The sequence below is a fragment of the Phacochoerus africanus genome, chromosome 1 (genome assembly GCF_016906955.1).
Source record: "Phacochoerus africanus isolate WHEZ1 chromosome 1, ROS_Pafr_v1, whole genome shotgun sequence".
In the NCBI taxonomy this organism is placed as follows: Eukaryota; Metazoa; Chordata; class Mammalia; order Artiodactyla; family Suidae; genus Phacochoerus; species Phacochoerus africanus.
In genome coordinates this window covers 116137865-116150901 of record NC_062544.1, presented here as the reverse complement: position 1 = coordinate 116150901, position 13037 = coordinate 116137865, and the positions used below count along the sequence as shown (strand labels likewise).

Genomic DNA, 13037 nt, shown 5'->3' with positions numbered 1-13037 from the left:
TTCCCCCTCACGCAACAGGTGGCATGGTCAGCTTTGGATTTACAAAGCGTGTGTGGAAGATGAAGGGAGGGGGCTGAGGTCAGGGGCAGGAGCTGATTCAGCAGTCAACTAACACAGGAGGGAGGCACGCGGGGGGAGCTGTGGGGAGAGAGGCTGGCCCCTGAGCCCCCAGGCTTGGACACATGTTACCAGGGGAGAAGGGGACCAGGAGGGAGCTCTGGGAAACCCCGGCACTGAAGGGACAGGCTTGGCAGTGAAGGAGTCTGACATCAAGTTCTAGTTAAGGAGAGGAACTCTTGCTCTCAAGTGTTGCTTGGGATTAAAATAAATGACAATGTATGTGATCATCAAAGAACTGAAAAGTTAGTATCAGGGTTTCTTTCCAGGAAGTCCAGAATGTACTCTAGGAAAACTGCTGGGGCTGATTCAGCAGCCCACTTCTGCCAGGGCCCTGGGGACAGAGTGCTGTCCTGGGAGGGGGACAGGACCAGGAGACCCAGGGTCCACTGTACATCTACTCTGCACAGAAGCATGAAGACAGCACTAAACCAGTTCCTTCTTTCCCCAAACCTGATAACTCTTTACTTTGTCCAAGCTCAAGTGGCTGGGAATGTAAATTAGACATATTCAAGGTATAGCTAACCCTTGGTCAGTGCACGTTAGAGCTGTGTGTGTCCCTAACACGTGGACATATCCAATAGTAAATACCACAGCACTACATGGACTGTGGTTGGATGAATCTGTGGATGCACAGGAAATGCAGATATGGGGGGCAGGGGGGGGCACTCTAAGTTATACTCAGATTAACCCACATGTTGTTCAAGGGTTAACTGTAGAACCAAGATCAACCTGCTTCGAGGTCTAAGACTTGGAACAAGTTGCTCCTGAGGAAAAGCCCACAATGGAGGCAGGTAACCTAGCCTTGAACGCATACTGGACAACACACCAGATGGACAACTTCTGGAAAAATCAGACAAATCAGAAGTGCTCTTTAGACCTGCAGGAGCCAATACTGTGGGAAAGGTCCTCCTTGCTCCGCCTCCTTCCTTGGTGCAAGATAATTCACTGCAGAAGTCCAGGGGCTGCCCCTGGGAGTAGTGGAGGGCAGGGTCGGGGGATGGGACTTGGCTCTTACCCGCATTGAGGCCCACCTTTCAAAACCCTGGGGTAGCTCAGTCACTCCAAGGGCACGAGGTCAATGCCTGACAGGAGGGTCTTCCCTGGGGACCTGACACAAACCCACTCAACAGCCTGCTTGCTCTGCCTCATGCCTTGGCTCTTTGGCTTCTCACCATCTTCCACCCGTACCTACTGCTCACTCAAAACAACTCTTCCCCAGAGTGGTCCCACCTCCGAGGAAGCTCCCAACTCAGGGTTTCCTACCTCAGCCCCTCCTGCTTATGGAGATTGGGTGATCTCGCCTCGCAGATCTGTGGACCACTTCCCTCTCAACGTGCTTTTACCCATCAGGCCCTTGAGTCCCCAGGGTCAGGCTCCTCCAGCTGTTTTAACCCTTCCTCCTATGCTGCCTTCTCACCTAGCTGCAAGGATTCTGTCCCACTTCACTCTCTGTATTTCTATTACAAAACAACTTCAACCCTCATCTCTGACAGATGTTCACAGGTTCTCCTGGAAGGTGCCCCCTCGCTGTGGAGAACGATGCCCCAAAGGACCCTGCGATGGACCAGGTTCTCAACCTCTGTCCCTACAGTCATCTCCTCAAAGGTTCTTCCCCCTGTTGCCTTTGCACCGCGGCTCCTCAGCCCCACTGCTCCTCTGGCTTCTTTGTGGGAGACCATGTGCCCTGTCTTGCTTTGTTAACACCAAAGAGGAGGCAGGAGAGTCAGGATGCATTCATCGTATGAAGGATTGGCATCTTGGCGAAATGCCTCTCTCCGGCGTCTCTAGATACACCTACCTAAAAACTATTCATTTTCCAAATGCAGCGACAGTGCCCCTCAAGCATACAGATGCTGTCATGGCTGCTTTAAAATTTCTCTTTCTTATAACCAGAGGCTGTCTTCTGCTGTGAAAATATTTTTGCAGAGGAAAACTACAAAGTGGCCCAATTTCTAGCGGAAATCACTCATTTTAAAACTCTGATCGATCAGGACTGATTATAAATTAGCTACTCATTTCCCCTTGGCCTGTTCACACGTCACCAAACTCCTCTCCCTACTTTGATATCAGTGCTTCACTAGGCACAGCCACTTACAGTGCACACACATGCACGGACACACACACACGGACACACACACACACACACACTTGGACTCACACACATGCTGTGGGCCTTCTTAGAACTTAATCACCAGGCAGAGGAAGACATGGCCAAGGGAGCTAGGAAACATCCCATAGATTTGGTCCGTGTTGACTTGATCAAGTACTTCTGAAGTTCTGACTTTGTAACCTCCATCAGTCCAGACAAATATTGTTCAAAGACGGAAAAGGGAGAGGGAAGCAACCCAAAATCTCAAGGGGAATGAATGCAGAAGCGTTTGGGAGGGGAAGAAGTGTGTATGTATGGAGAGAGATATGGACAAGTCACAGTAAATAGCATCTGGCCATGCAAAAGTGCCAAATCTGACCCCACTGCAATCACCCCGATCCATCACTTACAAGGGTCCTTTCTTTTTGCTCCACAAAGATCTGATAAAGATTGCATAGGAATTAATTCAAAATTAAAGAAAGGAACAGTTCTGAGTTAGAATTCCACGGAAGTATGCAGTATGTGAAACCGTCATTTCATAAACCTAGCCTTACTTAAATTCGTGTTGTTAGGTACCTTATACATGGATGAACAAATACCCAGGCCCCTGAACTCTTTCTCTAACCCTGATAGATGGAGCCTTGGCTGAGAAAGAAACTGAGGGTCAAATGTCCCATAGCTCAGCCAGGGTTTCCTCCTCTGTCCAGGGTTTTAGGGCAAGTGAATAGCATGGCTTGATGATGAGGGGTGGCGGCCACAGTAACAGCCCTGACACATCTGTAGCAGGAGGCTACATGCCAGGCACTCTTGTAAGCATGGCTCACAGAGGGAGTCTTCACTCCTCTAAACTGCCCTATGAGGACTATCGGTGTCCTCAATGCACGGATGAGGCAGTGGAGGCACAGAGCAGTGAAGTAACCTGCTTGGGGATGTGAATGCAGACTGTTTTCAGAACAGCCTGTGCTCTTCGCCACTGCCCTGTCTTTTATACTACAGGCAGGGACAGCTGTGGGACTGGATCCCCTCCTTCCGAAAGGAGACATAAAACACCGAGTGGGCCAACACAGCTTAAAATGCTCATGTCTTGTTTTGTCTTAAAGTCAAGGGTAATTTTTCTAAGCTAAACAAATGAAAGATGGTGTGGCTGTGAGAGGTCTGCGGCTGGCAGAATTTTCCATAAAAGGTGAAAAAGATGCTGGAGACCAAGACAAAAAATGAAACCACAGTCTTTACGCTGGAAATCTAACAGAAAAATCCAGACCAGATCATTTCTGATGGGTTGCATGAAAACAGTGTCTCCAAATGCTCAAGCAATGAGGCGATCTTTCCTGAGACAGTATGACACATGCTCTTCTAGAAACAGAAAATCAGGTTTCTAAACAATCTCCATTCTGCAAATTCCTAATTCTCTCTTCTTTTTCTCAGAACTGTTTTTTTTATGAGGTTTTTGTTTTTACAGATTTATTTTCCCTTATGTACAGAGATGCCCTAATCAGATTTTAACATTCTCAGGTGATAACCTAGTTAACAGCCAGAACAATTCAGCATAATCCAGCAACATAAGACCAACAGGAAGTGGGTGCTTCTCTCGGGTGATTCAGTACAGTCTTTGAAAAGTGGGCTCAGCCACTCACCTTAGGTTTAAATGCAATGACTTTCAAAACCATCTCGACAGTGAACACGCCAGTGAAGACCATATTCAGAATGTCCATGGCGTCATTAAACATCTTAGACTGCTCGTAGTGCTGCGGGTGGAGACAGAGGCACAGTTCTCAGAGGCCAGTTCCAGACTCGCAAAAGGAGCCCTCCCCACCCAGCCCTCTGCCTCCTGCAGGCGTCTGTCCTCTACTTGGACATGGAAGCAACCTCCACAGTCCAGCGCCCTCCCCCAGTGATTCTATTGATACTGTGCAGGCACCTGGTTAATGCCCCACGAAGTGCAGGGGACCTTGGCAACATGTAGGTGACCGAATGATAATGGGGAAAGACATCCATTCCCTCTGCTCAGAATAAAGGGAATCTACCCCTTCTTCTGGTGGGTTCATACTCAGGGCCTTGACCCGGGCACAATGCAGAACATACCCACAGGTCTAGGAACCAAGGGTAGGGCTTGGTTAGGGATTCATTTTCATGCCATTTAGGCCTCTGCTCAATCTGAGTCAGTATTATCTTGACTTCATGCTTTTCCCTACATCAGCATATGGTCCTCCTCATTCTTTAGGAATTCTTAAGTTTAAGGAAAGGACCAGAAAATGTACACTTGGCTGTCTTTAGACTCGTTTTCCAGACAGCACTGGGGGTTGCTTTGATTTGCTCACGTTCTTAAAGTCATTGGGAAACTGAATGAAGAACACGGTCTCTGCTTCTTGTCCCAGTGCAACGTCCACTAGACGAGCTAGTGCTAGAAACGCTTACTGTTGACACTGCTCTGCAATCCAACGTGGCCAATGGAAGAGAGCTGCATTCCTTGCCCCTCAATGTGAGCAGAGAGCAGCTGGAATGCAGGTAAAACTCAATATCCACGGACTGGAACTTTCCCCACTGCCATCTGAGAGAGCGACTGGAGGACAGGAATGTCACTCTGTGACAGGCCCAGAGCAAAGTGCCTGACACAAAGTTTGCAGCATAAGCTTTGCCTCTGAGTTAAGGATGATAAGAGTTACCACTTTACAAACAAAGAAAACAAGGCTCAGGGGATTTAAATAACCTCCCCCAGGCCACCCAGCTGGTAAGGAGTCAAGTCAGGATTGAAGTCCCTGTCTGCTCAACCCCACACAGAGCGTTGGTCCTCAACCCTCCCTGGCCACAGGTAGCCCACAGTAAAGATTTACAGGCTCGAATGTCACACTAGGGCTCCACGGACATGTCCTTATTGGTCCAGTTGTATAGTCGGTCACTTATGCCAAAGAGTGACTGTAAACTCCTACCATGGCAACTGTTCGCCAGAATGGGAGTCTGGCCATACAAGAGCCCAGGCTTATCAGAAAATCAAACCCTCTCCTCTTGTGAGGGGGTGGCATGCCACCCCCAGGACTGGGGGCATGGGTCTGTGCCGCAGGCCCAGACGCAATCCGCGTGGCTGTCTCCATTTTTACCTGCATGGCCAAGCAGAGTGTGTTGAGCATGATGAGGACAAACATCATGTATTCGAAAGGCGAGGAGTTCACCACGTACCAGAACTTGTACTGGTAGGGGTTTTTGGGGATGTACCTCCGCAGGGGACGTGCTTTCAAGGCGTATTCAACACACTGACGCTGCAATGGCAGAAAAGAGCAACGAGGTCCTGAGCACGGCTATGGGAGAAGGATGCAGTTCTTGTCTGCCCCAAAAAGCTGGTTCACACCTACTGGGAGGGACCAAGGATGGGGCAAACCACCATCACAACCCCCATGGGTGCCACTTGGCATCACAGACAAAGGGTCCCCAGCTCCGTCGCCTCATCTGGTCCTCAGCCCTGGGGTGTAAGCAGAGCACCCTGTTTGCTTTCATTTTACTTATTAAAAAACTGAGGTCCAGGAGTTCCCACTGTGGCTCAGCGGAAACAAACCCGACTAGTATCCATGATGAAGCAGGTTCGATCCCTGGCTTTGCTCAGTGGGTTAAAGATCCAGGGTTGCCCTGAGCTGTGGTGTAGGTCATAGACGCAGCTCAGTTCTGGTGTTGCTGTGGCACAGGCCAGCAGCTACAGCTCCTATTCAACCCCTGGTCTGGGAACCTCCATATGCTGAGGGTGTGGCCCAACAAAGACAAAACCAAAAAACCCTGAGGTCCAGTGCTGTGACCTGCCTGCCTGAGGTCCTGCAGTGCATTAAGCAGAGATGCAAGGACTTGACCCTGGCTTATCTCTGCCCTTCCTGGACCCTGGTGGAGAACATCTGTGGTTCTCCTACCCAAACTATCCTCCAGAAAAGGAAACCAAGTAACAAGAGTCACAGAAATCTTCAAGAACAAGAGGGGTTGGGGCTGATTCCCTGAGACTGGAGGCCCCTGGCTGCTCCAGAATGAACCTGCACGAGACGCCTCCCAGAAGCTGAGCATGCTAACCCCGAGTCTAATGGTGAGCAAGCTATGTGTCCTTCCAGGAGCTTTAGAAGCTTGGGAGCTTGTCATGTTCATCTCAGACCTCCCAGGACATGGTCCATGATGATGGCCTGAGCACTGTTATGCCAGCTCAGGCTGTGGCTGAGACTGGGCCACCCTTTGCATCAATCCCAGAGGGAACCCCTAGACCTGAGAGCCTTCAGCTCAGCATCATACCTACTTGTCCCTAAGCCTAGACCGACCCCAAATCTCTGGCTCTGGTTTGTGACTTTGGGCAGGCTCTCTCTGCACAGGGCCTGGCTCTGCTGTGACCTCACATGCTGATTCAAGGGACTCCTGATTGGAGCCTATTCTGGACCTCAGGTGGTAACCTAGTTATAGCTCTGGTGCTGCCTGGCTGGCTGAGTCCTGCCCTGACATTCTTCTTCCTTGGATAGGTCAGGAGAGGTGAAGAGCTGGGCCAGGCCTCCCTCAGACTGTCATTGATGGATCTGCAGGGACGTCCTGACAACTCAGTGCAACATCTTCCTACAAAGCAAGCTGTCCTTGTGTTTCCCCCACTGGGTAAGCTGCAGCCCCAGACAGACAGCTTCACCATGCATGGCCCCTTCCTCCAGGAATCCCAGGCTGGCAGACGATTCTTGTTCACTCTGTCATCATCAAACAGAGATGGCTACTGATAGAGGGCTGGGGGAAACTCCCAGAACAGAATCTCCATCTCACAGACAATCTTTCAGGGCTGAAGGGGCCTCTAAAAGTAACTCCTTAATGCCTTCAATTTAGAGATAAGAGGATCTGGCCCAGAAAGGAGTGGAGACACACCCACGGTCACAGAGCAGGTTCAGGCAAAACAAGACCAGACCCAGGTCTCCTGGCTCCCTCGAATCATCATGCAACCAGAGCCAGAGGCCCTGGCTTCTATGAGAGTGGTTAAAACAAGGTGCCAGATAAAGAGAGAGTGAAGCCAGAGCAATCTTAGCCCCAAGTTTAAAGTTAGCAACTTTCCCTCTGGTGTGCTAACAGTACTTCTTCCTAAGTCAATGGTTCTCAATCAGGGGACATTTGACAATGTCTGAGATGGTTCTGGCTGTCACCAAAAATGGAGTGGCAGCAGGTTAAGGATATAGCACTGTCACTACTGTGGCTTGCATCACTGCTGTAGCACGGGTTCCATCCCTGGTCCAAGAACTTCCACATGTCACAGGTGCGGCCCCCCAAAAAAGAAAAAAGGAACAGGAATGGGGGCTGGGGGCAGAAGGTGCTACCAGAATCTAGTGGGTAGAGGCCAGGGATGCTGCTAAACATCCTACAAAGCACAGGAGGCACAACCAAGAATTACCCAGCCTCAAATGTCCCAAGGTTGAGGAGATAAAAGGCTAACCCTTGGTAGGGACTATGTATCTGTCAGTGGGTGCTTTCTGGCCACAGGCCACACCACCCTCCATGATTCTGAGCTGTCACTAGTGGGTCATGACCAGAGAAGGTGGCCTGAGCATTCTGACTCCTCCCCCACGTGTCTGGGGGAAGATTTCACAATTACAGCCTAATCTGTCTCTGGGGAAAATAACTCTACGCTGAGGACTCAAACTGGCTAAGAGTGTGCTCCAAGCGGGGCCCAAGTCCCAGGGACAGAAAACAGGTGGGCGCCGTTCTGTGCACATGGGGGACGTTGTCAAAAGAGAAACCAGTCCTCTTTTGCTCAAAAGACGGAAGCCCAAACAGTGTGTGACTTTAACCTGATTTTTGTCCAGCTCACAGTTCTTATACTCTTTCTCCCCCTGCTCCTGAAACGTGACGATGACGAAGCCCACAAAGATGTTCATCATGAAGAATGCTACGATGATGATGTAGATGATGAAGAAGATGGAGATCTCCACGCGGTAGTTGTAGATGGGGCCAACGTTCTCTCCGTTTGAGTCGATGGCTTTGTACAGCAACCTGGAGAGCAGAGGACCCGGTGAGCACCCCCAACCCTGCTGGGCCGTAGCCCAGCCCAGCCGCCTTCACAGACGTGTCCTTCTTCTGCTCCCCTCCCTGGGCACTGCCAGTGAGGGCCCTGCCCCCTGGTCCCTGGACACATGGAGGTCACTCAGGAAGCCTCCCGAGCATCAGCCAGTCACCTGGAGGAGGGAGCACCTGGGATACAGTCACTGAGTGAATGCTTTCAGCACTGGAACAGATTTTACATATATTCAGTGATGCTCCCCTCCATTCACAGATAGAAAAAGGGAAGGACATCACATGGACAACAATGGCAGAAGTGAGAGCTGTTAACACGAGACAACGAGCAAGCAGCCAAGGCATTTCCAAAAAACTAAGCAAGATTCCTCAAACTGAAACATGCACTAAAATTAAATATGCACCAAGCAGACTGGGAATAGGGGAAATTACTGCAACAGCCTCCAATTCAATTTCCCCCTATTCTGATGCAGATTTTACCCTTTGGGGCACCCACCCCAGGGACTCACTGTGCTAGACATGCTCACATCCATCTGGAAAGGCAGACCTACTACCATGCCTGGCTTACAGAAGCTCAGGGAGGGATCTAAGTGCCTGAGGTCATGGTCCTGGGGGCAGAGCTGGGAATTGAGCCCACCACCCCTGAGCCCCAAGTCCCAAGTGTGTTCATTTCCCTGTTGTCCCTGCTGGCAGCTGCCACCCAGACTTGCTAGAGCGCAGTGTTGAAGGCCTGAGACTACAGTCAGGGCCTCTGTAGAGTGCAGGCTCTCACTGAACCCTCCTCTTCTCCAAGGACCAGGTCCCTAAAGAACAAGCCCCATCCAACTCTTCTTGTACTCCAGAGGACCCTGTCAATGCCCCAAGCATCCAGAGAGTCCCGCCAGCCCAAGAGGGCCAGCCTGTCCACCCTCTGCAGTTCCTGCAGGAGTGAGGACTTGACACTCAGAACTCCATCTACATATATATGTTCCCGTGGCCAGAGCTGGGAGGACATTGGAGAGCAGAGAACAACCAAGGCAGAAGAGAAGTCTCTCCTCTTGTATTCTACCTTCTTCCTTCTTTCCATTTTTCTTACTTCACCCATCAAAATCCTAGCCATTCCTCAGGATCCTATGCCGCATGTCTCTGACACCTCCACCTGGCTTGGCTGTGGACCCTAACTAGATGCGGGCTCTGAATGGGGAAACCATGTCTAGACAGCTCTGTTTCTTCCATTGGGCTTGAATGCAGTGTGTACATAAACCACACTTTATGGAATTCCCATCGTGGCGCAGCGGAAACAAATCCGACTAGGAACCATGAGGTTGAGGGTTCGATCCCTGGCCTTGCTCAGTGGGTTAAGGATCCGGCATTGCGATGAGATGTGGTAGAGGTTGCAGATGTGTCTCAGATCCTGTGTTGCTGTGGCTGTGGTACAGGCCGGCGGCAACAGCTCTAATTGGACCCCTAGCCTTGGAACCTCCATATGCCACGGGTATGGCCCTAAAAAAGACAAAAGACCAAAAAAAAAAAGAAAGAAAGAAAAAAAAGCACACTTTATGAATGAGTGAGCAAGTAAGTGCATCAGTGAAAGGCATGGCACAGTGGTACATATGAGTGAATGAATGAACAGTTTGGGAGCAGAGAACAACAAAAGTACTATCAAGGAACCTCCTTAAGAACAGCGTAGGCGTTCCCATCATGGCTCAGTGGTTAAGGAACCCAGTATCCATGAGGATGCAGGTTTGATCCCTGGTCATGCTCAGCAGGTTAGGGATCCATCATTTCTGTGAGCTGTGGTATAAGTCGCAGAAGTGGCTCAGATCTCACGTTGCTGTGGCTGTGGCATAGACCAATGGCTACAGCTCCAATTCAAACCCTAGCCAGGGAACCTCCATGTGTCGTGAATACGGCCCTTACAACAAACAAACAAAAAAACCCAGCGTAATGGCAGATTTATTGCTGTGGTTACACGGGAGCTGGCCTGAAAAATGTCTCTGAGGAGCCCCATTCCCATCCAGGGATACCCCCTGGAGGCAGCTGAGATGAGCACATCCCTCTCCGATCTGACTGGGATCTAACCCACCTCAGCTTCTCAAATCTGAGAGTCCTGGCTGCTGACTGCAGAGGTCAATCATTCATCTAATCAGACAGAGCAGCCCTGTGGGCCAGGAAATGATAGATATGTAGCCCAAACTTAAAAAGTCATAGACAAAGCCTGCAAAAGCAGAGAAAAGCAGCACGACTCACTTCGGGAGTGACAGCTCAGCCCAGAGTGCCCTGGAAGCCACAGGAGTGCCCCAGGAGATGCATGATCTCGGTACTCACGCAGGCCAGCCCTCGAACGTGGACACCGTGAACAGAGCCATCATAGCTGAGAGGACGTTGTCAAAGTTGAAATCGCTGTTTTGCCAGATCCGCTCACGGACCACAGGGCTATCAACATCCCCATCCTTGTAGAGGATGAAGAGCCCCCTAGAAAGGAAAGGAAGTGGGGGTCACCTGGCTCGACGTGGACACGGTCACAGTTATGCTCGGTCCACTGACCAGGGCACAGGTCTAAGCGCAGCACAAGCTTTGTGTCTCCATATCTCACCCTGCATTTAACCTACTGTTCAAATAATGGCAGACTAGTTAACAGTATTCTCCAGAGCACCCAGGCAGATCCCCAACATATGCCTGATCACAAACACAAACTACCAAATGAGAACCATCTCTTGGACGACAGGTTCAAAGTGTGCAGCGAAGAACCAATGCTTTGGCCGTGGAGAAATTCCAATAGCTCTAGGCATTCTCTTATCTGCATTTTAGTTTTAATCAAATTCCCTTTCTCACTCTAACTGTATTTCCACTTCTCTTTCTAAATGAATTCTATAATTGCTAGCACACAATAGTCTCATAGACTTTCATTTCTGGAAGTGTTCCAACGTCTCTGACAGATGAGGAAGCTGACGTAGTGACGGAAGGGAAGGTGTCTTCACGCAGCTGCTGTGCCGCTCACTCCAGGGGATGCCCCCCACCCCACAGCATGAACAGCCCCCCCCGCCCCCGAGGCGCAGGGCCACAGTCACAGGGCAATGGGTGCTGACTGCTCCTGCTGCTGAAAAGAAAGCCCCAAGGAACACAGTGTAAGTGGCCCGGCTTCGGCTGGTGACATCTCAAGAGGACAGGGAAATGGGGACATGCACGCATCTAAGGTCTCAGAACTTCAGCCAATGGTTCCATGTCAGCTTCACAGTCACCTGGACGTGACGAGTATTTCCCACCTGCTCTCTCCTCTGCTCCTTCTTGTGAATATGGAAATATAGCTAAATGTGGGTGTTGGGAGCCGGGGAAGAAGCAGCCTGGGACCCATCAGAAGAGGGGGGCCAGCACCTGAACACCAGGAAATTACGTTTTGACTTCTGGTTGGAGGAAAAATTTGGATATGTGGCTTAGGAGGAGTTTCTTGGGGGTGTTTCATAGTTGTTATTTTAGGTTCTAGTGTCCACTCCCCAGTTTATTGACTCTATATCAAGAGCCACCCGTCCATTCTCTTGGGGTGATGAAAGGCTGCAGAACTAGACAGAGGTGGCACCTGCACCGCAATGTGATTGTATGAAATGCCACTGAATGTTAACGTGTGAATTTCACCTCAAGGCAAAACTCCCCCTTTTTCCAGCCATAAGCTGAGCCCTCAACCTCTTGTCATCCACAATGAAGACCTTCTCAACTGGTAGCACGAGCACGTCCTCAGAGTGCGCTATCTGTTCTTCCAAATTCCCCACTCCCGTGACCAGGACACTCACCTGCATTCTTCGGGGTTGCTTTTGGCCTCATCGGTGCAGCGATAGAACTTTCCCTGGGAACAAAACAGAGAGACAGTCAAGCGCAGGCTCCCCCTGCAGAGATAGGCTGGGCTCCGGGCTCAAAGGCCCTTCCCTGTACCTTGAAGAGCTGGACCCCGATGCAGGCAAACATGAACTGGAGGAGGGTGGTGACGATCATGATGTTGCCAATTGTCCGGATGGCCACAAAGACACACTGGACGACGTGCTGGGGAGAGGGGGCAGGGAGGAGACAGGGGAGTGTCACTCGCCTGTGCTGTTGGAGCCTTGGGATAAGCTAATACCACCCAAGATTTGTCATGCTTATGTGCACGTTGCTATGACTTTCCCACTTGACAGTCCCTTATGCTCCATCTTCTAGGTGGTCATCTATGCGGAGTCACCCTCAGTGCACTGGGGCCATTTGAGAGGAACTTCCCATAAGTAGCCCCTCCTAGTGGCCTCCAATGAGTGTTGCAGAAATACCAAACCCTCTTTCCTTTTGTACAAACTGCATGAGAACAGACTGACTGACTGACTGATTGATTGATTGTCTTTTGTCTCTTTAGGGCTGCTCTCACGGCATATGGAGGTTCCCAGGCTAGGGGTCGAATCAGAGCTGTAGCCACTGGCCTACACCACAGCCACAGCAATGCCAGATCCAAGCCGCGTCTGCAACCTATACCACAGCTCACGGCAAGGCCAGATCCTTAACCCACTGAGTGAGGCCAGGGATCAAACCCGTGTCCTTACAGATGCTAGTCGGGTTCATTAAGCGCTGAGCCACAATAGGAACTCTGAGAACATATTTAAAGACTAAAATAAATTCAAAAGAATGCTATTAATAATGACAAAAGTAATGAAGTGTGAATAGTAATCAAATAAAATGATCTTAAATTAACAAAAATGAAGAAAATAATAATTTTAAAATGCTATCAGCACTTGGCAGAGCCAGCATCATGGGTTACAAATGACCTTTTCAGGAGTTCCTGTCGTGGCGCAGTGGTTAACGAATCTGACTAGGAACCATGAGGTTGAGGGTT

General features: G+C 50.1%; 1 protein-coding gene across 5 annotated transcripts in view; it reads right to left on the bottom strand.

Annotated features, from left to right (window-relative positions):
• CACNA1D (calcium voltage-gated channel subunit alpha1 D) overlaps positions 1 to 13037 on the bottom strand; it is a 334317-nt gene that overhangs the window by 52609 nt on the left and 268671 nt on the right. For all 5 annotated transcript variants that reach the window (XM_047776946.1, XM_047776952.1, XM_047776918.1 and 2 more), the window contains 6 exons: positions 12116 to 12223; positions 11977 to 12029; positions 10517 to 10663; positions 7987 to 8188; positions 5305 to 5463; positions 3844 to 3954 (listed from right to left, as the gene is read on the bottom strand). In XM_047776946.1, coding sequence (XP_047632902.1) covers positions 3844 to 3954; positions 5305 to 5463; positions 7987 to 8188; positions 10517 to 10663; positions 11977 to 12029; positions 12116 to 12223 — 780 coding nt within the window. The remainder of the gene's footprint in view (positions 1 to 3843; positions 3955 to 5304; positions 5464 to 7986; positions 8189 to 10516; positions 10664 to 11976; positions 12030 to 12115; positions 12224 to 13037) is intronic.